The sequence below is a fragment of the Marmota marmota genome, unplaced genomic scaffold, assembly GCF_001458135.2.
Source record: "Marmota marmota marmota unplaced genomic scaffold, marMar, whole genome shotgun sequence".
Classification (NCBI taxonomy): Eukaryota; Metazoa; Chordata; class Mammalia; order Rodentia; family Sciuridae; genus Marmota; species Marmota marmota.
In genome coordinates, this window is record NW_026000016.1 from 40,232,960 (window position 1) to 40,260,439 (window position 27,480).

General features: G+C 53.1%; 1 protein-coding gene across 2 annotated transcripts; it reads left to right on the forward strand.

Moving 5' to 3' along the window:
* On the forward strand, positions 1-27,480 carry Slc26a9 (solute carrier family 26 member 9). 2 transcript variants are annotated; one of them, XM_048809535.1, is made up of 21 exons: positions 1-87; positions 7,406-7,532; positions 10,170-10,309; positions 10,402-10,512; positions 11,109-11,284; positions 12,759-12,923; positions 13,486-13,638; positions 13,999-14,081; positions 14,815-14,962; positions 15,207-15,320; positions 15,492-15,569; positions 16,118-16,213; positions 17,831-17,937; positions 18,671-18,740; positions 18,871-18,963; positions 19,336-19,446; positions 20,049-20,330; positions 21,315-21,369; positions 21,913-22,058; positions 23,742-23,813; positions 25,344-27,480. In XM_048809535.1, exons 2-21 carry the CDS (start codon positions 7,408-7,410, stop codon positions 25,389-25,391), a joined length of 2,373 nt encoding a protein of 790 aa, XP_048665492.1. In that variant the 5' UTR covers positions 1-87; positions 7,406-7,407; the 3' UTR covers positions 25,392-27,480. The 2 variants fall into 2 exon arrangements, with proteins under 2 accessions (XP_048665492.1, XP_015338872.1); XM_015483386.2 differs by having other exon boundaries at positions 2-87; positions 7,390-7,532.

Genomic DNA, 27,480 nt, shown 5'->3' on the forward strand with positions numbered 1-27,480 from the left:
CCTTTCACACACCTCACGAACACCTTTCTGCTGCCCGCTGCCCAGACACACCTGCAGCCCTGCCCAGCCGGCTCCACTCACCCACCGGTAAGGCCCATCCAGCCCAGCCCAGCCCACAAGGCCGGGGTCATCCCTGGAAGAGGGCGGGTGCCAGGGGTACGGAGAGGAGGATGACAGGAACCAACAGGTCACGGGGTGAGCTGCTGGTCCACCTGGGCACCAGTGGGAAGGATACTCTGGCCCCTGAGTCTGAGAGAGGCCCTCCGAGGAGCCCAGGGGGTCCCCACTTCCATGGAAGGACCTTGGCTGCCAAGGCCAAGCTGGGTTGAAGGAGTGTGTGGGACAGAGGCAGTGGTAGAAGACCCCCAAACAGCGAGACAAAACCTCCTTCACAGGCCTTCCAGGGAAAGGGGGACGGTGGCCTTCCTCGGGTGCCTCCCCTTTCTTCTCAAGCCTTGAAGCAAAGAGCCCTGAGTGCCTGTTTGCCAGCCTGCTCTGGGTGGCTGGGTCCCCTCCCTCTGCAGAGGTCCTCTTCCACTTCTCCACCAGCTCTGGGCACTTGGTGTGAACTGCATGGAACCTCATTTGTCCCCATTAATCTTGAGAAATTGGAAGAAGTGGAAGGAGAGGAAACCGGGAGTGGGAGAGGATGGGGAGGGACCAGCTCCATCAGGCAGGCAGGTGGGCAGCGGGGAGCAGGGCCCAGGGGACCTGACTCCATGATGAATTTTTCTGCATGGAAGGGTTTGGGTCAGGTCAGTGGATGAAGAGCCAGCTGGCTCCCAGCATCTGAGCTCACCCTGCAGCTCAGAGGGGTCCCAGCCACCTCAGGCAGTGCCTCTGTTCCTGAAAATCAGCTCAGAGGGCCACCAGCCTAGGCCAAGCAAGTCTTTCTAGTACCAACTTCCCGGGACTTGGCCCCTTTGGGTCTGAGTGCCAGGAGGAAGACCAGCATTAAGGCAGTGCCCCCTGGAGTGACACAGGCCACCAAGTAGGGGCGGAGAGAGAAGGCCTCCCCCGATAGCTGTCTTCACTCACATAGACAACCTTCTCCAGAGGCCCTGACCGACCCCGACTCTCTCATCTCGGCCCTGGCATTCAGAACCTGACAAGGGCCTGCCTGGGCAGCACAGAGACCACATACTCTAGTGCCACCTCCATCTCCAGAATGGCCCTCCCAGACACCTTCCGGGTCCAGTCAGCTCTGGGGCTCATTTGTATGAAATCCTGGGGGCAGAGATGGACTTTCTTTGCTCTCTCAGTGACCAGACCTCCAGGAGATTTGCACATGATTGGTATTTTGTGTGTATTAAACTGTATTAAATAATCAGAGTTAGCTCACTGAGGGACTGGGGGACCAGCTCCACACTGACCGAGCTCTGAAGGGTGAGGGGGTCACTATTTGGAAGACAGAGCTGACACCTCCTCAAAGGGAGATGGCCCTTCACTCGGCCACCCTTGGCTCTGAGCTGGATTCTTGGACCTTTACTGTTCTCCTTGTCCAGGACCCTGATTCCAAGAGAGACTAGCCCTGAAATCCTCAGAGACCTCTAGGAGTCTAACCCCAAGTGCCTGTTCCCATGACCTTGTTCAGGTTTCACTATTGTGAAGTACTTCACAACATCTACCCTCCATTCCTCTTGCAGGAATTCATTTCCTCCAGCCAGCATCTGTCCGCATGTCCCCAGCAGGGAGGCCAGAGTGGGAAGGAAAGTTCACTTGGAGATAAGGAGAGGGGATTTGGGGGTCCCAGCAGTGAGTCTCTCTCCTGCATGCGATACAGTCCTGGAGCAGCCAGAGAGAGGGCACACACTTCAGGGACATTTGTCCTCCCCTCACATCTCTGAGGAGGAGAGTAGGTTGGGGTGAGGAGGGGACAGGAGATTTGTCCAGGAAATATGAGAATTTCAGAAAGAAAAGTATTAAAAAATGCCTTAAGGGTACATAGGCCTCTACAGACTCCCTCCACCTGCCAGGGACACAGTCTCCAACTAGGCCCCAGGAGCACACTTACTTGTCCCAGCTCCCATCCCCACCCTGGTCAGACAGAGGCTACTCTTTCCCTGGAACTCCCACCCTGGATGAGGCACTCAGAGCAAAGGGGAAGCCTCAAAGTGACCTTTCCTCTTCCCAGACACAGCGACTGGCCAGGTAGGAACCAGTGATAAGGACGCCAGGGTAGGTTGGCCAAGCCGGGGCTGCTCCCGTGCCTGGCACAGGTGCGTCAAGGAACACCCCCCAACACACCACACACACATACACAGGCACACACACACACGCACACGCACAGCCAGGCAGGGCTGAGAAGGAAGTTAATCTCTGCCACAATGACCGTCTTCAGTCACCTCCAGACCTGACCAAAACCCACAGACAGGCTCCCGCCTTCCTGCTCCCCAGGTGTCCTGGCTTCTGAAAAGCCTCTCTGCTCTTCCTCTAGCCCATCCTGGGGACCTCTGGAGAGTAAGGACCTGGGGCTGTGGGGCAGGGCAGAGGGGAAAAGAAAGGCAAGGAAGCAGAGTGACCTGCCTAAGGTGGCTGAGCAAGAAAGTGAATCCTCCAGGGGACAGTAGCAACAATAATGGTCAGGAGGTACCGCAGGCTCACCACGGGGCACCCTTCCAAGGCTTCCCCTGCGTTAACTTGGGCACTGTGCCAGCGCCCATCTCTGCCCACAGTACTCTAGGGACATGGACAGATCTAGTCACAAAAATGATTGGGAGGAGGTCCCAATGCACTTTCTTTGGCATGAACTCATTATAGGGGCTCCCCACAGACTCCATTTGCCCTTGGCTCCCCATCCCCCAGCCATGCCACTGTGCAAGTCCCCTGAACCTCTGTCCCCACTCCCCTCCCTGGGCTTAGGAATCGTCCTTGCACCCCTATTTCCTCCCATCTGCTTTTCTTTTTCCCCCCTACCTGCCTTAAGCCCTGCCTGCTCCCCCCCACCCCAAGTCTCTCCAGCTCTTTGGACGGGCGCTGCTTTCCTCTGCAGAGTGGGAGGGCCAGAGTCACCTTTTTGTTCCTCAATATTGTCACATGGCACCTGCTATTTATCCCTGATCTGGCAGGAGCGGGGGAGGGGCTGTCACTGTTTGATGGAGGCAGGGCACCTATGGCGACAGAGCACTGGGCTCTTTTTTTTAGGACGGTGACATCACTGGGCAGAGCTGTGTGTTTAACTAGGGATCAGATCGCCATGTTCCCTATACCTCTCTCCCTTCTCCCCCTCTCACCTTCCCACCCCTAGGCCAGCACAGTGAGGTCCCCTCACTGGGGGACTCTGGGACCCCACGGCCTGGAGAACCCCAGGAGGCAAGGCCCTCCCCATTGTGCTGGCCACACTTACCCACCCCTCCCAACCCCCTTCCTCCAGTGCTGAGGACTGGCTGGAGATGAAGTGACACCCCCACACCCCTCTTCTTGAGATTAGAAAGTATGATGAGGTCGCCTCCTCACCAGGACCCGGCGCAGCTCCTGAGCCTGCAGATTTGAGATTCTGCTTGTCCTTGTCCAGGGCAGCTAAGGCCAGGGTGGCAGAGCCCTCTATGGAAGAAATGGAACCCAGCAGTCCCATCTCCTCAGCTAGGGAGCAAGGTCACCAGAGTGGTCCAACAGGAGCACTCTGGATGCCACTGGGGTGGGGTGGGGGGGCAACCTCCAGAAAGCAGGGGTCAGTGTTGTCTCTAGGGGAGTCTAGAGCCCCTTCCAGCAGGGGCTCTTGAGTGGGAGTCAAGGCCTGGTTCAGAGCCGCCTCGCCCCGCCTCCCTCCAAGACTCAGTTTCTTCATCCAAAAAATGAGAGGCTTGGGCCCAGGGAGCCCTCAATTCCCTCCGAGCAATAACTTCCCAACTCTGACTGGCCCCTGGGTTCTGCTTACTGAGACATGAAAACAGGGGTTGTGAGAGCTCCCTAAGTCTTTCCCCTGCAACACCCTGTTTCTGGAAAAGAATGGGGCAGAGAGCATGGGGAAGGGACGGATGCAGGGTTGCAGAAAGCAGGGGGCTCTTCCCTGTCAGCCTGTGTCGGAGGGGATTCCCTGGCCTCCGGTTCTCAGCCTCTGGAGGCCTGCCCACAGGGGTAGAGGCAGTCCTGAGTCACCTACCTGATGCTCTCTGAAGGATTTCCACCACCCCGCCCCTTTCCTCCCTCCCTTCTCTGGAAGGACAGCCGGGAATTACCAAAGCCAACAGCGGTATACAGGCTGGAGAGGGGCCCGGGAAGGGGATCCCAGAGGAGAGAGGGGGCTCCAGGCTGGGGTGGTCTGGAAAGGTTTCGTAGACAAAAGGAGGAGTGGGGAGGAGGAGGGACGGAAGCCATCTCAAGGATGGGCAGGTCTGGGAAAGCAGAAGTGAGTCAGTCAGTTCAACTGGCGTTAAGAGCAAAGTGTGAACAGAGACCCAAATTGGTTTGGCAGAGGGTGCTGGACAGACCCACCTGGATGGTCCAGAGGGACCCAGCCAACAAGTCCACCCACCCACCCACACAAGACCAGAGGGTGAAACATCAAAAATTGTCAGAACTAGGGGTTTGGCTTCACCCTTCTGGAAATGAGGAAGATAGAGATTTCTGAGCAGGGGGTGTAGGCTGGAGTGGAAGAGGCAGGGCTGGAGGCCAGGAAATCAGTTAGAGGGCGATTGCAACAGTCCAGGTGCGAGGCCAGACTTGGAGGTGGAAGGACAGAGTAAAGGTGCAGAGGCGATGGACAAGAGAGGAAGAGGAAGGGAAGAAATAGCAGAAGGGACAAAACCACCACAGTAGGCTGATTAGCAATGAACGTGGAGGCTGAGGGGTAGGAAAAGGACAAGGTGGAGTGGCAGGGGAGGGACTGAGACACAGGGAGAAAGGTACCACTGCAGAAATGGGGAAATCAGTGTGAGGAGCTGGGAAAGTAGGCCTTAGTAAGACTGGGTATTAGTAGCACCCACCGCAGCCCCCCACTCCCAATGCACTGACAGAACTTCTGGCCTTTGGGAGTGGCCTCGGAAGGCGCTTCTGAGGTCACTTCCTGTTGGTGGGTATGGAAGCAAAATTTCCCATCACCTCTTCCAAAATTTGGGGTGGGTTTTTTTTTTGTTTGTTTGTTTTTAACTGGGGATTTTATCCCTGAGCCACATCCCCAGTCCTTTTTTTTAAATTTATTTATTTTTAAATCTAGAGACAGGGTCTCACAAAGTTGCTAAAGGTTTCACTAAGTTGCTGAGGCTGGCCTCAAACTTTCAATCCTCCTGCCTCAGTCTCCCGAGCTGCTGGGATGACAGCCACGCCCCACTGTGCCCAGCTGGGCTGTGTCTTTGCAAGTGGTCTATTTGATGGCCTGGAACTCACTCCCCAAAACATAAGTCTCTCTGAAACCAGGTCTGTAGCTCAGATTCCTTGGAAAATCCTGCTCCCCACTCATGGCCTCCAAAGAGTCCACCAAGAACATCACTTGGAAAGCCAGACCCTTGCAGATACCATAGAAGGCATGGAGGAAGAGTGAGGCCAACCTGCCTCATGAAGGTGAAGGGCTGGAGGCCGGGTAATAGTCTCTCCTGTACAGAAGGGAGCATCCTCCCATCTTAATAATTATAATCATCGCCGTTACCATTTACTGGATGCCTATGAAAAGCCAAGCACTTCACACTCTAGATCTTGTCAAATCCTCATAGCAACTGTCTGGGGCTGCTATTATCCCCACTTAGGGATGAAGAAACTGAATCTTTGAACCCAGGTCATTCTGGCGGTAAAGCCTGTGCTGCTTTTCCGATGCCACCCTGCATTTCTCCCACTGAAATGTCTCACGTGCCATTATCCTTACTCATTTCTGCCCATGTCTCTTCCAAAACACCATTTATTGATTCACTCAACAAGCATCTGTTGTGTACCGACTAAGTGCCAGGCAAGGGGCTGGGCAGGGGACGTGGGGAGGCTCGTGCCCCCATCTTGCCTTCTGTGGGGTATCATCCATGGGATTTTTTTTTCCAGGAATCCATCCCTTACCTGCAGTTCCCCCTGGACCTCGGTGCCAAGACCCAATGAATGGGATGCACCAGCCCAGCCCTCATTAATTCAAGTACAACCTCATTAAGGACAGAAACTCAACATTTGCATCATTCTCTACATTTTATGTAGGTAAAATCTTAGCCATTACATCATTGGATCTTCACAACAACGCTGTGAAGTAGGGGGGCTGCTCCCCATTTTGCTAATGAGGAGCCTGAGATTCAGAGAGGCAATGTTACCCTTCTGAGTACAAACAGGTCTCCAGACCCTTAGTAAATACGCTCATTCATTCTCTCTCTCTCTCTCTCTCTCTCTCTCTCTCTCTCTCTCTCTCCCCCCCAGTGTCCCCTTCCACAAAAATTACCCACCAGACTGCTCCCCTCTGATAACCTCCCTCCTCCCCCCAGGTCCTCCTCTAAGAAGTCCAGAGCCATCTCCCTCCTGTCGTGAGGTTACACATCTCAGATTTTTAGCCAAACTGGACACAGCCACCCCACCCTCCCCACTTGCCAAATATAAACCCTCCATCTAAAGGTGGAGGTAAACTGCCCCCTCTCCTTCCTCCAAGTAGGTCTTCCCAGTTTAGGGGGTCAGGGCACAGGAGAAGGGACCAGGAGTTGGAAGACAGTGGTGGGCGGGGGAAGGGTCCCACAGGGAACCCCTCTGGGCCTTAAGGGCCCTAGCACCAGGCTCTGCCCAACTCGGCTCCTGGATCAACAGTGAGGTTGCGCAAAGCAGAGGAGGAGGGACACCAGTCCACGAGGGTGGGGGGAGAGGCTGGGCCCAGGAAGTTGTGGGAGAGGCTACCGGCAGCGGGACCATCCTGATTTCCCCAGACACACCATTTTCCCTCTGGGGAAACCTGTTGGTGAAGTCCTGGATGTCTCATTTGAGAAAGGTCCTCCTGAAGTCACCCCAGCCATTCCTCTGCCTCCAGGAAGGCTGTTCTCTCTATTTGTCCCAAGTGGACTGATTGAGTGGCATGACCCATCTGCCAGGGAAACTGAGACCTGGGGACAGAGTGGTAGTTTGTAGGGGCTCCAAGAGGGGCCAGAGGATCAATCCACTGAATCCAGCTGTGACTTCTACCTCTGTACTCCCACCTCCCCTGTGCCTGGTGCTCGGCGGGGGTGATGGTGATGTCACAGGTGTGGAGTGCCAGCCACGTGCTGGGCGCCAAGCAAAACAGCCAGGGCAAGTGTGTGTATCATCAGTGCCTGAGAAGGAAGGCCACCAAAAGGAGGGAGTCTGGCGGGAAGGCGACAATGGGAAGGGAGGCACCTTGCTGGATGGGGGCGGGGAGGACCAGAATAAAACGCCCCTGCAGCAAGAACAGACAGAGAGAGGGCCCTGGCTGGCGCTGGGGAGGGATGCCCCCTCACTCTCCTCTCCTTGCTTCTCCCAAAGCTTGTAAATGCCCCAGACATGAGCCAGCCCAGGCCCCGCTACGTGGTAGACAGAACCGCATATTCTCTCACCCTCTTCGATGATGAGTTTGAGAAGAAGGACCGGCCGTACCCAGTGGGAGAGAAACTTCGCAATGCCTTCAGGTAATGTGGCCCAGAACCTGTCTCCTTTTTCCTCTGCTCCTTGCCAAAATCCTTCCTGAGCCAGGGCATGGCTCCTGCACTAGGATTCCTAAGACAGAATGTAGGGAAGATCTGGAAGGGGAGGTTCTAAATCCTGAACTTTAGAGCCTACAAGCTTATCTGTCCTGAGACCCCCTCTCTGCAAAGAGGATAAGGAGGAGGAGCAAGAGCCATTCAGTTTCAGAAGGGTTTTAGAGCATCCCTGACTCCCTGCCTAGGGCCTCCCCATCATCTCAGTCCCTTCAAGTCTCTTTTGGGTCTTCACATGAGCTTAAGATGCACATGCTAGGATAGGGAGGGGAAGGGAGCATCAGAACCCCCCACTCCATGACCTTTGTTAAAAAACGCCTGAAGCCACCATATCCCATCCCCTTTCTCCTCTTTCCCTCCTTGACATTCCTTTCTGTACCTGGTCCAGAGAATTCTTAAAGGATGCCCTAAATTCCTGGGCTCTCCTGAAGGGGTATGGTGCCACCAGCCTCAGGCTCTTTCAGCACCCAGATACCCCAACTATGGGCCTTGCCTCAAAGAAAGAGGACACCCAGGCGATGCATACCCACGCTCCGGGAGCTGGGGCCCCAGCTGCACTCTCCCCGTTCCTAGACTCCTGGCAGGCCTCGCGCAGGCCTGGCTGTGGGCTGGCTTACGCTCCCTCGTTCCCCTGGGAGAAACAGCTGATTCAGTTACCTGGATTGAGGTCACTGGCGGCGGCTAAAGTGGAGATGCAGGTGGAACTGGTTCAGGCTGAGGGAATCACCCACTTGAGTTTTTACTAAAAGCCCCAGCCCAACCCTGCTTCCCTTGGGAGGCTCCATCTCTGCCTAGTTATAGTCAAAGCCATGGGTGCCCAGGGTTTGGGCACCATACCCACAGTTATGTTCCTCAGACTTAAGAGCTCGGCCAGTCTTTGAGCCCAAAGGAACCCCAAATTTGGGTTGCTCTGATGCTGAGGGAATAAGGAGGGTCTGCTTTTTTCCTAAAAGATAGGATGGTGAAAATTCTAAAAGGAGCCAGGGAACTCTCCATTCCCATGGGGCTGGCCTGGGAGCCTTGGACAGTTCCTGGCACAGAGAAGATGCTCCATAAATATGTGATTGATAATGAATGAATGAATGAATGAATGTCTAGAACACTAATCAGTCTCTCCACTAATGAGGCATCTACAGATATTTTTGATCTTGCTTCCAGCTCTTTTCAGACCTCAGATTTACCCACATAGGGCAGGGTTGCAAGAAGATCGGGCAGGCACTAGACCTCGAATGCCCTGTTATTCTTTACCCAGCCAGCTGTCTGCTTGGGAGTCCAGTTTCCTCTACCACAAGCCAACACCCTGCAGAGCCCCTACAGAAGGACCCCCTGATCCTCTCCTAGGATCAGACTTTAGAGATGCATGAAGTTATTTACCACTTTCAACTCCCTTTCCACCATACCAGGGAGGAGGGAGGCACCTGTAAGCCCCAGAGAAGACTGGACAGTCAGAGGCGGACGGCAATGCCATTCCACAGTGTCAGTTGGGTCAGAAAATCTGCCTAGACTTTTCTGGACACAAAGCATTGTCTGTGTTGGTTTCAGTCTTGGGTGACATCCAGGGGACCCAGTGTCAGGGAAACTATTATTGAGCAAGAGTAAAGAGCAGGAATTGGTGGCGGGCAGGAAAAGAAGCCTAATCAGAGCAGGCCAGTGAGTCACCAGATGGGCCCTGAGTATTTGAGTTCCCTTAACTGGGAGAAGAAAAGAAAATGCCCCCCACCCCCTTCCAGTCATCAATCCACCGGCTGTCGCCCTTGAATTTGTAAGCCCTTGTTCCTGCCGCTCCGGAGTCACCATGAAAGGACCTCAAGGTACTCAACAAACAGGGAAGGGATCAACTCTCCCTAGCCTGTGTTGGCCAAGGAACAGCTCTCCCATTCTTCCCCCTCCACCCATCCATTAACCAGGGGGAACTCCAGCTCTCGAGCATGGCACAGAAAGGTCAGCGAGTCAGCTGCAGTGCACCCCACAGGGACAACAGAGCCTTCCTTTTGGAAGGAAGTTTAAGAAAAAAGAGCAACAGATAGCCCCCGCTCAGACCCCGTGTCAAAACTGGCTCATCCATTTAACTATTTACTTATTCTTCTATCCAACAAATAGTTCACAAGCACACCTCTGTAACATTCAAAGTGTATGAGGGGGAACAAGAGAGACAGACCTCTCGCCATCACGGGGTCTGCTGAGTTGAGACAGAGGAAAGGCAAGAATTAAGTCACAGGGTGCACCCAGAGCTGCAGGAGCCCAGACGAGGGCAGTCGGGCCTAGGCTCAGTCACTCAGGCCTAGAGAAAGGCCATCTGAGCCAGGGTTGGACCTGACATCTCAGAAGCCTGAGCCACCATAAAATTCACACCTTGAAGCCAAGCCTTGTAGACGTCCCAGGTGAGCAGTCAGCAGTGAGAAGACCTCCAGCCCAGGGTGCATTGACAAGCTCTCCAGAGAAAGTTTCTGCCTGCTCAGAATCCTCCGCATGGTCTGTGGGTGCTCAGTTTCCTGAGATCCAAGTGAATTGTGAATTAATAAATGAGATTAATTATCATCCCTCTCCAACCTGCCTCCTTCCCTGTAGCTGTTCCTCAGCCAAGATTAAAGCCGTGGTGTTCGGGTTGCTGCCGGTGCTCTCCTGGATCCCCAAGTACAAGATCAAGGACTATATCATCCCCGACCTGCTGGGCGGACTCAGTGGGGGATGCATCCAGGTGCCACAAGGTGAGGGGTCCCCTCAGCCAGTCCTGGCCTGCTGCTCCCACCTCTTCTTCTCTCTAGTGCTCCTGAGCTTTGGATCTCCTTGTCCCCTGCAGGCATGGCATTTGCTCTGCTGGCCAACCTTCCTGCAGTCAACGGCCTCTACTCCTCCTTCTTCCCTCTCCTGACCTACTTCTTCCTGGGGGGTGTGCACCAGATGGTGCCAGGTAAGGTCTCTCTTCTTTCGACAGGCAAGATGACCTGGACCTCAAGGATGGGTGGCATGGCCCAGGGGGATGGGTTCCATTGCATTTTCCTGGTGTCGGTACTGATTGATCCTGGAGGGACGGTCACTGTATCAGTCCCAGGTTCTCAGTGACCTTGGAGAAACCACTGAGCTCAGTCAGCATGACCTGTTCTATCCCCCTCCCTGGAAGGAGTGGATAACTTGACAAAATAAGATAAGGCCTACACTACACAGGTGTGAGAAATCACTGTCCAGGGGCCAGAGTGGTCTCAGCAGGCCACTAAAGGGACATTTGGAGTTCTCTGATGCTAGGTGAGCTAGAGAAAAGGGGCCTGTCCACCAGGGCTGGTCTCTGATTCTGGTTCTGGTGAGTGGTGGCCTCACATGTCAATGAGATGCTGTTGACAGGTAAAAGCATAGGTGGTTGGAGAGTGCAGAGGGTGACTGGACGTCAGTGGCATTGTCACACTGGAGAGGAGGGTGGAAGTGCAGGGATCCATCGCCCCGGGGATCAGGATGCTTTCCATGGGTGTGCTCCAAACCTCTCATTTTTGCTGGCTGGGTGGGGCACCACAGGTACCTTTGCCGTTATCAGCATCCTGGTGGGTAACATCTGTCTGCAGCTGGCCCCAGAGTCGAAATTCCAAGTCTTCAACAATGCCACCAATGAGAGCTACGTGGACACGGCAGCCATGGAGACAGAGAGGCTGCATGTGTCGGCCACACTCGCCTGCCTGACCGCCATCATCCAGGTAAGGTGGACAAGTCCCCAGCCCTGCTAGGGTTCCACCTTGGGAAGAAACCAGGCTGCTCCGCCCCTGCCCCAGAGCCCTTTATATGATGATAGGTCTGATTTAGGGCTCTGTCTTCCTCCATATTCTTCATCCCAGAGCAAAAAATACCTTAAAAATTCAGAGTATCTTTTCACCTGTGCCCATGTTAGGACCATTCCTACGACCAGCAATGGCGCCTGATGAATCCGCCCTGAGCTTTAAAACTGCCTAAAAAAAAAAAAAAGATTCACAGCCTTTCTCCACTGCCCCTTGGAGAAACCCAGCTCCCTGCCAGCATTCCCCACGCCCCTTTGCCCCACACCAAGGCAGCAGGTGCACCATGTAAACCGAGCTTCTCCCAAGAAGTGCAAAGGATTCCCTGGGGCTTGGGGAGGGAAGCTCAGTCTGACAAAATGCAAGAGCAAGAAGCAGCCCCGAGTCCGTTCATTTATTCATTCACTTTACGTTTCATGTGCCAAGAACTGAGCCCTGAGGATACAAAGATAAATAAAAAAGAGGCTCAGTTCTCAGGTGCTCCCAGCCCAGCCGAGGAAGTAGCCATGTTGACCAATAAATGAATGTGAGATAAGCAACCCCCTAGAGCTCCTTACAAATGGCTGCAGGGACACAGAAGAGAGAATCAAGGAAAACCTCAAAAGGGAGGTGACATTTGACCTCAGCCTGAAGGATGACTAGAAGCTAACCCATGAATGAAGGATCAAGTATAGAAGGATGGGGGGGGGGTGCCGAGGGAGACAGCACCCCAAAGCACAGAGGCCTCAGAAAGGGAGTCTGACCAGAAATCAGCAAAAAGTGTGATGTGACCAGAGGGTAGAAGGCCAGAGAATAGGCCAGAAAGGTATCAGGGGCCAGACAGTGAAGTCAGTCTGTCCCCTAAGAAGTGGCTTTGGATCCAATGGGCAGTCTATAAGACTTACTGGGGCTTCTGGCTGGAAGGTGAATTAGAATCAAGGGAGAGACCTGTTGGGAGTCTCTGCAGAGGCCCAGGCAGGAGTCACAGGGGCCTAGACCAAGGTGGTGGCCATGGAGAGGGAGATGGGGGTGGACGTTGTTCCAGGAGCATCAGCGGGGCTTGGTGATAGATGGGATGTGGGAGGTGAGGGAGGGTGACTCCACTTTCTGGCTTGGGCAATCAGGTGTGTGACGGTGTCATACGGAGAGAGAAAGCACTCAGAAGGACCAAGTTTATTTTGCAGATAAGGAAGTCAAAGCCAGAGGGGTGACGTGACAAAGGCCCGATAAAGAACCAAAGGCCTGGTGGCGGCCACATAGGGCACAGTGAAGGGCAGGAGGAAGCCACAGAGGACCCTTTTCCCTAGAGCCACTGTGTCCCAGCACGGTGGGAGCTCCAGGCCTGGATTTGTGCTGGTCAGGTTGCAGGGGTGGTTGACCCATCGTGGGTCTCTCCTGCCACCTCCTTTCTTCCCCTCAGATGGGCCTGGGCTTCATGCAGTTCGGCTTTGTAGCCATCTACCTCTCCGAGTCCTTCATCCGGGGCTTCATGACGGCTGCTGGCCTACAGATTCTGATCTCCGTGCTCAAGTACATTTTTGGATTGACCATTCCTTCCTACGCAGGCCCGGGGTCCATCGTCTTTGTGAGTCTGGGGAGGCACCCTGCCAGTGGGGCAGACCTCAAGCAGATGCATGAGCAGAGGATACTGTTGAAGGAAGTTGTGAGCTGCTCATTCTGAGATGTTCTCAAGCAAAGGCTGGCTGAGCCATTGTTCAGAGGATTCTGCGGGAATTCCCACCATGGAAGGAGGGAGTTGAACCCATGCCCTCGAGAGCTTCCTGAGATTCTCTGTGGTTTATTCCTGCAGAAAAAGAAATGTACTTTCCATTGGTTCCCCACCCCCCATTGCAGTGCCCCAACCTGTCCCTGCTTGGGAAGACCTTCCTTAAGTGTAATCTTCATCCCTCCTTAAGTTTGAACTCTTCTAGAGGAAAAGAAAGTATTTCCATCCTAGCATGAGTTCCCCACATGTCCTTTGGGAGAGGATAGTGGGAGATGGCAATGTTCATGACCAGGGTCTGTGTTCAGCCTTTGTTCACCTCCATAAGCACTCAGGGCATCTCTCCCTTGAGACAGGCACCCAGGAGCGGGTTAGTATGGGGTCAAGGGGTGGGAGCCTGTGAGCCTCATGCTCTCTCCCCCAGACCTTCATTGACATTTGCAAAAACCTCCCCCACACCAACATCGCCTCGCTCATCTTCGCCCTCATCAGCGGAGCCTTCCTGGTGCTGGTGAAGGAGCTCAATGCTCGCTACATGCACAAGATCCGCTTCCCCATTCCTTCGGAGATGATTGTGGTAAGATCTTGCCCAGGGCTGGGATGTTGGGGGGACTGGGATTTAGGGGCTGTGAGAAGAGATAGGCCCAAGGGAACCCCTACCTGTCCCTCACCCCATCCCTCCACTGACAGCCAGGGGACAGAAAGTTACATGGAACCCATTCCATGCCCCGGGTGTGGGACTTCCTATTCCCACTTCCCCTTCCTACTCCTACTTCCTACTCCTTCAGTAGGTGTGTCTGCCCCCTCCACCTACCCCCATCCAAAGGAGGCAAGATAGTGTGATTTGGTGCCTCCAAAGAAAAGAGAGACTAGGGAGAGACCCCTGCCCTGGCCCCAACAGAGAGCCAATCCTCATTCTCCACCTTGGGATTTGCAGGTGGTGGTGGCAACAGCTATTTCCGGGAGCTATAAGATGCCCAGAAAGTATCACATGCAGATCGTGGGAGAGATCCAAAGTGGGTGAGTCCAGGTGATCCAGAGGCCTGGCCCCACCCCCGACCCCCTGGGCTCCGATGGGGATGACATGATCTCTGTGACAGTCCATTAGAAACAGTATGACACTGGTCACAGGAGAACATCTACTATTACTTATTACCAAGAAGAGCCGCGCAACCAGCCAAGGCTGACCTCTTTATGGAACATGGGTCTTCACAGCGACCCTCCCCTGCAAGTCTCACGCTATAAGTGCTGTTCAGCAGAACTTCTCCTGCTGGCCCTCTGCCTTGCTCTTGGCCCTGTTTATCCATGCACAGTGGTGACCATTAGGATCAACCAGATTTGTTAGGCATCCATGTTGTGCCAAGCACCATGCTGGGCCCCAGGAGGCCAGGGGCAGAGCCTGTCCTACTGAGCAGAAGAAGGCATGCGAAGGACATCCTCAAGCACTGGGGGCCCGTGAGTCCATAAACTAGGGGAGTGCAAGAGTTCAGAATCTGGACACAAACAGACAAGGCCCTACCACTGGCCAGTTCTGTGATGAGGAGGTTCTCGAAGCCTGGCTTCCTCCTTTGTGAAACAGAAGTGATGGTGCAGCACCCCCGGGCTGCAGTGAGAGAGACTGGCAGGGATGAGTTAGGAAGAGATGCCCCTGGTGCACAGCAGGGGGCTCTGGCTGGCCCCTGAGGGCTGAGGAAGGACTCCCTTCCCTCTCCTCACACCCCTGGGCCTTGCCTTCTTTCCGGCTCCTCCACAGGTTCCCTGTTCCAGTGTCACCCGTGGTTTCGCAGTGGAAGGACATGATAGGCACAGCCTTCTCCTTGGCCATCGTGGGCTACGTCATCAACCTGGCTATGGGCCGGACCCTGGCCAGCAAGCATGGCTATGACGTGGATTCCAACCAGGTAGCTTTGGCTGCCCTCAGCAGGGCTGGGTGGGATGGGCCAACAGAGACCTGCAAGAGATTTGGGGGCCCTTTGAGCTGAGGGCTTGGGGAGACTCTGATCCCAAGAGGCTGACCTCCTCTTGACTGGTAGTGTGTGACTTCATGGCACCAGGGTCACTCTCAAGTCATAGGCCCAAGATCCAGAGTGCACACTGACTATTTTGGGTCGCTGCCCTCCCACCAACTCTGCCCCCTTCCTATAGGAGATGATCGCCCTGGGCTGCAGCAATTTCTTTGGTTCCTTCTTTAAAATCCATGTCATTTGCTGCGCGCTCTCTGTCACTCTGGCTGTGGATGGAGCTGGTGGAAAATCCCAGGTGAGCCCTGTACTGGGGGTGGGGTGGGGGGGTGTGAAACAGAACCCAGCCCCACCTTCCCAGCCCCATCCTCTCCCTACTCAGTCTCCACTCCACCAAAGGCATCTATGGGAACAACCAAGGGCAAGACTTCCACAGCATCCCCCTGTTCCCAACTCTTTCTCTGAATAGGTGGCAAGCCTGTGCGTGTCTCTGGTAGTGATGATCACCATGCTGGTCCTGGGGTCCTACCTGTATCCTCTCCCCAAGGTAAGAGCCCAGCTGGGGAGCAGAAGACAGCAAGAGACTCCAAGCACCAATGATCCCTAGGAGTTGGGTAGATCTTAGATTATGAAGCACTGTCATTGTCACACTTAGTCTCAATCACAACCTGTAAGGTAGACACGCAGGTTTTATTCTCTCCATTTTACAGAGGAGGGAGACTGAGCCTGAGAGAGTCTACCTGGAGAGACAGCTCGTGGTGCAGGACTGTTCCCAACCCTAGCCTTCTGGTCTTAGGGTATAGCCCCAGGCACTTTGTGCACTTCCTAGGGTGCCAGGCCCTGGTACTGCCCGGCTAGCAGGGCTTACAAGAGCCATTTGAGGATAAGTGGAGAGACAAGGACAGAGATGGGGCCAGGTGAATTCCATGGCTCTAGCAACGGCACTTTCCAAGCCTAAGATTGAGCGGAGAGGTTTGGGGGTTCTGCCAGAGGAAGTGCTCTAGAACTCCAACTCTAAGCTGCCAGTCTCAGGGTCAGGTGTGCAGGAAGAAGGGAGTACCCCAGGTGACGTGGAGCCACATTCTGCCTCTCCAGGCCGTGCTGGGAGCCCTGATAGCTGTCAACCTCAAGACCTCCCTCAAGCAACTCACCGACCCCTACTACCTGTGGAGGAAGAGCAAGCTGGATTGCGTAAGTAGTGGGCAGCTCGGGGCACCTGTCCAGGACCTTTCCCTCCTCCAACCCACAGCCCCAGCTTATCTTTGAGCCCTCCGGTCTGCTGTTCCCTGAGTGGTTAAATATCCAGGCTTTGGAGCAAGGCATCCTATGTTTAAACCCTACCTCAGTCATTCCCTAGCTCTCTGGTCAATAGCAAGTTCCTTAACCTCTCTGACTCTCATCTTCTTCATCTGTGAAATGGGTGTTTTCTACTCTCCAACCCTTTGATTGCTTATGAGGAAGAAACGAGGTCATATGAGTAAACTGCACGCTGCCCGAGTTGTATTTGTGCTCAATCAAACTTAGTTACTCTTATTTTTATAATTCACAGTTCAAAACAGCACAAGAAAATCACTTTGTAAGAAAGTTTGGAACATAAAGCCAGAGGATCAGGGTCTTGAGCAAGTTACTAGATTTCTTTGGGCTTCTGTTTCCTCATCTGTAAATGAGGATGATAGTTATGTCTGCGTCAGACACTGGTTCTGTGGATTAGGTGAGATCACAGTGGGAAAGCACCAAGTAACCACAAACAATCTGCAGCATGACTTATTATCTTGATTAGTCACGCACGCCAAGTGCGTCTCCCACTGGGCAATAGTAATGCAGGCTCCCAGGTACCGATGACATTGCATTAGCTGCATTTGAGCCAGGGAGAGGATTTGCTAACCTCCTTCAAAGATGACAAAATCAAGGCTCAAAGTGGCTAAGTAAATCATCAAAGGCTCCAGAGGAGGCAAGGGGCTGAGTGGATGGGAACCCCAGGTCTTGAATTCCAGCCCCCTGGGCTGTGTTGTCTCCGGTGAGAGAGAAGCTCATCTACTCAGTGCAGGGAAGGAAACCCTCAAAGTCAGAGCACAGAGTGGGCTATCTGATGGGGAGTGATGGGGCTGGGAAGAAAAATTATGCCCCAATTCCCAGCCCAAGGATCTACTTTTCCTCATCCCAACATGCAATCGCCTCTTATATACACATAGTGCTGTGGTTCCACTTGACCTTCACCACAATTCTCTATGGGAATCCAGGAAGACCGATTCCTTTTAGAGGAATTTGGGGATCCCTAAAGGCCCCTGGCCCCAGCCTATCGGTGCAGGTCCAAGCACCTGATATATTGATCACTCATTGATCCCAAGACTGGGACCTTTGCGTTCCTTAACTCGAATCCCTTTGTGGGTTAGGAAACCACAGCTCACACAGCTAAGAAGAGAACCAAACGCTGAACCCAAGATGCACAATCTTATTATATACATGCTCTCCCTCTGGACGCTGGGGCTTCTATTTTTAAAACAGGCAAGAGATTGAGGATGTAGCTCAGTGGTAAAGCCTTTGCCTTGTCGGCACGAGTCTCTGGGTTCAATCCCCAGCACTACCAAAAAAGAAAGAGAAAATGATCAGGCAGCCACACTCAACGTAAGGGAAGCAGGTAAGTCTAACCAAAGTACAAACACGTAAATCACTGCAAACCTGCAATCAAAAGGGAAGGATGGGTCTGAGGTTGTGCTGACAGTGAACAAAATTGGCTAATCCAGGAAGACTTCCTGAAAGAGGCAGTTTTTCTCCCCAGGCCTGCTTTTGACATCTCTCTCCTCACAGTGTGTCTGGGTGGTGAGCTTCCTCTCCTCCTTCTTCCTGAGCCTGCCCTACGGTGTGGCAGTGGGTGTCGCCTTCTCCGTCCTTGTTGTCGTCTTCCAGACTCAGTTGTAAGTAACAGCCTCCTGACTCCCAGGCACAGCAGCGGGTTGCTGAGCCGGCCTGCTAGGGGCTCCCACACCAAGGCCTAGCTCAGCCCGCTGCACCTGACACCTTTTGGCCCAGGCACTGGAGATGCTGCCAGGGCCAGAGGATGTGTGGCCCAACCAAGACTGCAGGCACAGGATGGGCTGTCTGACTTCTCATACCTTAAAACTCCCAGAAGAAGCCAGCCTGGTCTTAGCGGGCTGGGGGTACAGAGAATGTAGACAAAGAGCTGGTGGGTGAGACCCAACACCCTTCCAGAAGCACAGCCAGTCCCCAAGACCTAAGGGGACCCCACCCAGGAGAGCACCAGGGCAGAGCACAGGGCCACGCTCTTCCTATAAAGGGATTGAGTAGGACAGGCCCTGGGTACAGGGAGAGGATCTGGCCAGGGCAGCGAGGGTGCTGAATGTTGGAGAAACCCTGCCTTCTCTTCTTAAGAACTCAGAACCAGGAAGTGATGATTTCAGGGCCACCTAACCTGGTCATTTTGTGAAATCTCACCCTTTCTCTCCCCTGAGCTGCCTCAAAGGCCTGCCTGACATCCCCACTAGGCATGTGTCTCCAGTGCAGAACAACTGGCAGAGACAAGCCCAGGGATGAGGACAGGACCCTGTTCCAACATTGCCCCACCTGGGCTCCACCCCAGCATCCTTCCAGGCCCACCATAGCATTGTCTGCCATCTTTCTTTTTTCTAGTCGAAATGGCTACGCGCTGGCCCAGGTCATGGACACTGACATTTATGTGAATCCCAAGACCTACAATCGGGTAGGTAATCCAAGCTGATGACCTCACTCTTTGGCCTTGCCCCCACCCCGAGCAGAGGTGTTTAAAAATAGAAAGAAAAAAACAACAGTCAAGACATTTCTGCAACCTGAGCTCAGTCTCCTTCTCACAGGTCCAGGAAATTGAGGGGATTAAGATCGTCACTTACTGCTCCCCCCTCTACTTTGCCAACTCAGAGATCTTCAGGCAAAAGGTTGTTGCCAAGGTAAGCCTCAGTCCTTGGTGACCAGGAGGGCTGAAGAAAGAGTGACCAGAAAATGAAAGTAGAGAAGGGCTGGGAGCAAAGAGCAGACCACCCCAGCAAAGGTGGAGGTCAAGATTGTTGTTGGAACCAGATGTGGTGGTGCACACCTATAATCATAGCTACCTGGGAGGCTGAGGCTGGAGGATCACAAGTTCAAGGCCAACCACCATCAATTTAGTGAGTCCTTGTCTTAAAATGAAATAAAAAGGGCCGGGGATAGAGCTCACTGGGAGAGCACTTGCCTAGCCTGTGCATGCCCTGGGTTCCATCCTTAATGCTACATAAAAAAATAATTTAAAAAAAGAAAGATTCTTGTTGAACCTCTCCCTACAGACAGGTATGGATCCCCAGAAAGTATTGCTAGCCAAGCAAAAATACCTCAGGAAGCAGGAGAAAAGAATGATGCCCACACAACAGAGGAAGTCCCTCTTCATGAAAACCAAGGTGAGCAGAGGCCAGGAGCAGCCCGGCCACCATGCCGACCTTGGCCCTGGTACCCCACCGAGAGGCAAAGACAGGAAGTCTATGAGCACTGCCTGCTGGCTGCCAGGCAATCTTCTTTGGTGATGGGCTGCCAGCTCCCAGGGAAGACACTGAACTCCCATGTTCTGGCCAAGATAGGACACTGTCTGTGGACCCATGAGCAACCCCAGATAATGGAGAGCTTCCATGGATTTCCTAGGGTGCCCAGACAACCCAGAGTACCACGGCCAGGATGGGAGGCATGGAGGAGCAGGCAGACGTGGGCAAATGCCTAAGAGCTCTGCTGTCCCCACAGGGCCTTCCTCCTGAGCAGAGTGAACCGAGGTTTCAGGGCCTCTCTGGAGGGGTCCTGGACTCTCTCCCTGGACTGGGGGAGACCAGGCTTGCAGGCCCTGCCTCAGGAAGGGGCTCTGGGAGCGGCCTCTCCAGTGGGGTTCCCTGGGCCTTATTCACAGCACCAAACTGAGCTATTCACCTCCACCTGCTCCTCACCCTGCTGCGGCCATAGCCACGTCTGACTTGGTTCCATGGTCCCTGCCTCTGACCCCCGCCCCACCCCCCAGACCGTCTCCCTGCAGGAGCTTCAGCAGGACTTTGAAAACGCCTCCCCCACAGACCCCAACAACAACCAGACCCCAGCCAACGGCGCCAGCATATCCTACATCACCTTCAGCCCTGACACCTCCTCAGCCACCCCATGTGAGCCATCAGCCTCTGCTGGGTCCCCCAGTGAGCCCAGTGACACCCTGGCCAGTGTCCCACCCTTTGTCACCTTCCACACCCTCATCCTAGACATGAGTGGAGTCAGCTTTGTGGACTTGATGGGCATCAAAGCCCTGGGCAAGGTGAGGCCCCCAGGGAGAGGGTGCATGGCCCCTGCTCCTGCTCCCCGCACCCCCTTAACTTGGAGCCCTCATTTCAACCAGCTGAAGGACACTCAAGGCCCCTAGGGATCCCTCCTTTCCCCAGACATGACCAGGACAGGATACTCTCTGCTGAGCCGGCACACGATAGTAAATCTCTTTTGAGTTTCCGGTCCCCCTGTGCCACCCCACACCAACAGGCACCAGGCCTCTGAGGCCTCTGGGATCCCACCCCAGGGTTCTCTGAGTAGAGTGTAGCTTGGCTCGAGATCACAATCTGCTGGCCCTTCCTACCCTCACTGGCCAACCTAGGAGAGAAGAAAAGTAACACCTTGTCCCCAACCCTTGGGTCACACAGGTGACCAAGGGACCCTGAGTGAATGTACCCATCTGATGACTTCTCAGTGGCCACCCCTGATGTCAGGGAGTCAGCAAACCTCAGATGGAGACAGCACAGGGGTACAGAGGGGCACAGAGATCGTGTGGGCCAATGTCACCAGCAGCCAGGAGATGTGAAGGCCCCTGCCTTCCTCAGGCCTCAGCCTGCCTCCTGAGCCTGAACCTGCTTCCCAGGCCTGGCTACAGCCTTAGTCTCTCTCTTCAGTCCTCCCCTGCGGCTTCTGCCTGAAGCCACAAAGTCGGGGAAAGAGGTGGAGCCGGGAATCCAAGTTATGAAAAGAAAAGATCTGGCCCCATAAGAAGGGCCACCGAGACTTTAAGTGCCCAGCACATTGGCAAAGCCCCATTTCCGCCGGGCTTTCTAGAGGAGGCTTCAGCCAACACTCCAGAGAGAAGTGGTGTGCTCGGCTGCTATTTTTGTCTTTGGCTGCCAGGGCTCCCTGGGTTGCTTATTTGTTTGGCCTTCCCTCTGAAGTAGGTTTTGTGAGTCACTTTGGAGACCCACTCAGAACATTCCTTTCCTTCTGCCCCCACTCTCTGTTCCCAACGCCTTCCCCACACGTCTAGCTGAGCTCCACCTATGGGAAGATTGGAGTCAAGGTCTTCTTGGTGAACATCCATGGTAAGAAATCCATGGGGACGTGTAGGGCACCCTGGTATGTCTGGGGGGTACAGATTGGTGGGGCACTGAATAAGAGCACCCCAACATTCCCCTGAACTGCTGACTGCTCATAAGAGATCCAGTCACAAGTCATAAGAGATGGGTCAGATTATGAGAGTATCAGAGGAGTCTCCATGGCCAACTGGGAGAGTTGAGAAAGGACAACCAGGACTCTCATCTGCCCNTTACAGGAGAGAATTGGCAGCAACTTCCCCATGGACATGCTAGTCTTTCCTCTCAAATTACCACAAAGTACCGACTCCCTCAATCAAACTGCTTCCTTATGCCCTGAGTTGAAGGTTCAGCATCCTCAAGCCCATGTTGCCCTCTGCTGTCCAGAACTGATATGGCAGTGCCAATGTCATGCTGCCCGCACCTCCGCCCACGTGCGCTAAGAACATGAACCTTGGGCGTCTCTGTTCCTCTCTGTCTGCTCTGGGCTCACCATCCTTCCTCTTCCCCAAAGGCTGTTATCTCTCTGAAGGTGATCTTGCTTCCTTCCAGCCCAGGTGTACAATGACATCAGCCACGGAGGTGTCTTTGAAGATGGGTGTCTGGAACGCAACCACATCTTCCCCAGCATACATGATGCAGTCCTCTTTGCCCAAGCAAATGCCAGAGAAGTAGCTCCAGGTCACAGCTTCCAAGGGGTAAGGTCCCTGCCCCTGGGAAATCCTAGGGCACTAAAATAGCAAAACTAAAGGGCATTAGAAAAGCCTAGCCTGCTAGCTGGATAACATGTATAGGAGGCTGAGGCAGGAGGATCACAAGTTTCAAGGCCAGCCTTGACCTTGTTTCAAAATAAAAAGGGCTGGGGATGTGACATGGCTCAAGGGTTAAACAATTCTGGGTTCAACCACCAGTACAAAATATATATAGATATAGATATAGATATAGATATAGATATAGATATAGATCAAAAAAACATAACAGGCATTAGAAAGAATGCAGGAGAAGGTTTGAGTTCCAACACCAATTTCTGAATCTCAATTTCCTTATCTGTAGAATAGGCACCATCAACTACTATTACCTACTTCACAGCATTTTTCTTTTGGTTTTGATTTAGGATTAGATGATAATTATCACTTTTCTATCATTCAAAAACTATTTGTACCTTGTTAAAAAAAAGGCCCTTTTTTAATATTAATTTCCCTACAGCACACATAGTACACGCTGCCCTATCATCTGGCATTGCTCACTGCCTCCTCCTTCACCCTTTCTAAAAGGGCCTTTGGGGAGGGGAGGGGAGGGGAGGCGGGGAGTCTGCCTGGTTTGATTTTGCAGCACTTGGAGATTTCAGGCTGCTGATGGATGAGGAGGCTGGGACCCAGCCTCTGGTTTAATTTACTAGTTCCATAAGTAATATGCAAATGAGATACAAATAACACTGTCTGGGACTCTAGGAAGTTGAGGAGTCAGGAGAAGTCCGCTTCATTGGGGCCCTTGCCCCTGTCTCCCCAGCCACCCCTCCCTCACCACCAGTCCCTTCCCAGCTCAGGCCCTGCCCTTGGCCTTCCCAGATTGTTTGTTCCCCTGGCCTCTGCTTAAACCTCCTCTGCCCTCTGTGGACTTTCCTGGCCCTAGAGCAACGATTTGCTCTTTGCCTTAAGAGATGGGGAAGGTGAAGCCATCTGTTCCAAGTGCTGAACGACTGTCCTGGGAAACCCAGGGCCTTGGCTCCAGCCCTCCATGCTCAGAGGGAAGCTCTAGGGGAACAGCAGGCCCCCCCTGCTTCATGAACCCCATCCACCGAGCCCACTGGGAGACAGGGATGAATCCTCAGCGTTTGTTATTGTACCAATAATGACATTATTATGGTTTAAATATATATACACATTTATACTTTATTATTTATATATTTATAAATAATTTATATATAATATTGATTTGCCTATTATGGAGTACATTTGTATATATAAATCTCACACACACACACACACACACACACACACACACTCCTCTTCAATGGCATGGTGAGGGAAAAAGCATCAAGGTGAGTCTGATTATCCTACATTTACAGATTCCCAGAGACAGGAAAGGAATCCCCCCAGGTCAGGTGATGGCCCATCACCTTGTAAGCTAAGGAAACCTTCCCTCCCTCTAAAGGTCCTCAAAGGAGAATAGGCCCTTTGCACAGCTGCCTGGTGTCAGAGAGACCATAGCTGGGCTGTATTTTGTGAGGCAGATGAGGCAGGTGAAAGGAGGAACAGGAGGACAAATTATGTGGGAAACATGGCGCCCACTGGGGTCTGCCATGCGTCCTTCTTGCCACCATGCGCCCCCTTTGTCCTTCTGTCACTGAGCTCATTCTGCAGTGGCTTCCCTCCCTCTAGGTTCCAGGGGACACTGAGCTCTCCTTGTATGATTCAGAGGAGGATGGCCCCAGCTACTGGGACTTAGAACAGGTGAGCAGAGGGAAGAAGGGGAAGGGGAGGGAGGGAGAGGGTCTCCTCCAATACAGGGTGTTCCCAGGACTCTCACGTCTGGCCAGAGCAGTCGCCTTGAAACCAAGTTTCAGCCTCCTCTTTCTTTTAATAGCAGATCTTAATTCTTCTCACTCCCTGAAAGGCATCCTGGGGGTAGGGAGAGTTACCAGGCCAAGTCCTAGAGAACTGATATCTATTCTTACCTCTACTGTGTTCTGGAGAAAGCCTCACATCACACTGTGATCTGGAGAAAGTCTCATAACACCACGAGGTCCCGCCATCATCTAAAATAAGGGAAATATGAATAATACTTGTCCCCTACAAGATTGGCAGTAGGGGGGCAGTAAGAGGGAGTCATTTGTTCTTTCACTAATTCAAAGGTTTATTTATGGAGTGCATACTATTTGTCTTATGCAGTTGCAGGGTGGGCATCTAGCCGTGAACAAAACAAAGACCTCTGCTCTTGCCAGGCACTGCCGCACATGTCTGCCGCACACTCCCGCACAGTTCGGGAGGCTGAGGCAGGAGGATCGCAAGTTCAAAGCCAGCCTCAGCAACTTAGTGAGGCCCTAAGCAACTCAGCAAGACCCTGTCTCTAGATAAAATATAAAAAAGGGCTGGGGATGTGGTTCAGCGGTTAAGCACCCCTGGGTTCAATCCCTGGTACCCCCCAAAAAACCAAAAACTGCTTTTAGAAAATTCTATTCTGGTGGAGTTGAATGGATTCTGGGGATACAAATGCATTATTATTGCAAGTGAACAGGCCTTAAGAACTGAAAGCTATGCAAAAATGAGAGGCACTGTCCCCTCACCCCAGAGCCCATGGGAATTAGTACTACTCCAAAACCCTGAACTAAAAGAAATCAGATGACTAGGTCTAGAGAAATCTGGCTTTAGACCTATGAAGAATAACATCTTTTTGTGCCTCTTCCCACTCTTTGGGGGTTTGAGTTCCATGGTCCTCTGACTACATCTCTGAGAGTGCTGACGGCAGGTGGGAGACACTGGAAAACAGAGCTGGAGCCACAGAGATTTGGCAGGCTGGTTTCTATGCCCCCTTGGAATCTCCAGCACATTCCAGAAACCCTGTATAAGACGGAAATAGCTTATCAAAGGAGGCAGCGCTTCACAGCTTTACCATCTGTACAACGCTACAGATAGCGTCCCCTGGTTTCAACCCTCGTTCTCCCTAATGGAGAAAATGAAATTCAAAAAAAACAAGGAAGGGACCCGTGGAAGGTCACCCAGCACACCAGAGGCCATTTAGAACTCAGATCTGGCATTTCTTCCTGCCACTGCTGTACCCCAGTTCACCTCCTGGCTAACCCCGCCTCTGCCCTGTTCTCTCTCTCTCTCTCTCTCTCTCTCTCTCACACACACACACACACACACACTCGCTCACTCACTTAACTAGAGGTCCACACGGTCACCTCTTGGTTCCAGTCGCCCTGACCCCACAGGTCTAACACTTTCCCTTGCTCTTCCCCACTCCTTCCTGTGGCCCCTCAGGAGATGTTTGGGAGCATGTTTCATGCAGAGACCCTGACCGCCCTGTGAGGGCCCCGCTGGTTCCCATGCGACCTCCAGAGCACCTGGCACCTGGAACTCCACAGAGGATAAGCCCAGGACCACAGGAATCGACAGGAGAGGAAGTGTGTCCTCCAGGACTCTGGTTCTGCTTTCCCCTCCTCCTCCTCCTCTCTCCATTTCTCTCCTTCCCCTCCCTCCCTCCCTGCCTCCCTAGAAAACACCATCTCAAACCCTGTTCCTCCAAGGGACAGACAGAGTCTGGTGAATCCACCTGTCACCCCCTCCCTGGCCCTCAGACCCTGTCCAGCAATGAGCAAGCCACAAGCTCACTCATCTCACCCACCCATGGCAGCCAATGGACACCTTGACTTCCAAGAATGAGCCAAGAAGAGGACAAGTACCACTGTGCAGACCTGTGTGGAAGCTTCATGAATGGCCCTATGACTGCATGGCTGGGTATAGAGGGGATCTGGCTGTCCCAGGACACAGGGATGAACCTGGTTAGAACGCTGAGCCTTACCTCCTTCAGCTGCCCCACTCTGTGCCCGGCAGCTCTGCACCCAGAGACCATGCACTTTTCAGAACCTAGGAGTCTCTCTCTTTTGGTGACTCTGTCCCTTCTTCATCCCGAGGCTGCCCAGATGACCACTGTGTTCAGCACTGTAGATTCTACCCATGCAGTGGCCTGGGCCTTCAGACCACTAACGCAACCTCCTCAGGGGCACTCCATCAAAGGACTGCTTTGATCTCCTGGAACATCAACCCACCTCCCAGGGGTTGTTCCCTTCCACTTGAGGCTGAGTAACAACCCCAAAGAAGAGAAGGTAGCAGGCAGAATCCTCTGATAACTCAGCAACAGATATCAATTATTCTGCACAAAAGCTTTTGGGAATCCCTCTTGGTACTGGAGACTTGGAAGGGGAGGGGGTGCTAATGCTAAACCAGAGCAAACTGGTAGATTCTGAGCCCTAACAATCCCCCCCGGACCTCAGGGCCTATCAGGGAAGTGCCTCCCCTCAGGAAAACTGCCTTGTCCTTCTTCACTTGGCAGAGAGCCCATGTTTTAACCCTCCCTTATCAGCTTGTAGCCCAGAGCCATAATGGAGACCTGACAAGAGGGAGGAAGTCCCCAGGAATCAAGTGCATCCCCTAGCTGGGTGCAGGTGCAGAGAAGGGCGGATCCAGATTGAGTCTTCCACTGCAGGGAGTCCTAACACCCTCAGGACCTGAGGCTACCTTCCTCTAGGAAAGAGGAAAATCAGGGTCAAGATCTCTATGCTTATGGAGATAACTAGAGGATCCCACTAGTGACTTGAAAACAAATAGGTTTCATGTGCAAGTGTTTTGTAAAAATTCCATGAAAGTGCACAAAGAAATCTTCTGGCTTCTCCTGTTTTGTTTTTTTGTTTTTTGGGGGTTTTTTTTCAAGTTTTTTTCCAGTTTAATGATCCCCACCCCAACAGGTCGGGCTGGCCCAGCCTGGGAAAAACATCCCAACGCCTAACTTCAGCCTGACCTGTGTGTTGAGAGAGCTCGTCAGCTAGCAAGTCTTCTTAGAGTTAAAGGAGAGGGTGCTGGGGAAAAGCCAGCACATTCTTGGCCATGGGCATTGCTTCTCTGTGAATTCATTATGCCATCTGGCTGCCAATGGAACTCAAAACTTGGAAGGCGGAAGACAATGTTATCTGGGATTCACCGTGCCCAGCACTCGAAGTGCCAAATTCCAGGAGGACAAGAACCTTAGCCAATGACAACTCACCCTCCCCTACTCCACCTCCTTCAAAGTCCAGCTTGGGCCCAGGAGGTGGGGGAAGGTCACAGAGTCTCGGGACAGACCTAGTCAGAGTCCCCTTTTGTCTAGATCCCCTGGGGACTTGATGAAATGACCATTAACCCTCCAGGCCAGCCCCAGAGCTGAAGGGGATTGCTGACTCACAGCGTCCTGCAGTAGGGACTCCAGGAGGGATCTGCGACATGCCCAAGACAAAAAGTACTCCGGAGCCCATGGTGGAGATGTGATTGGAAACACACTGGACCAGGAAAAACACTGAAGAAAACCTCAGTGTTGAGATATTTTGGAAAGAACACAAATGTCGCCTAGACGCAAAAGGGTCGG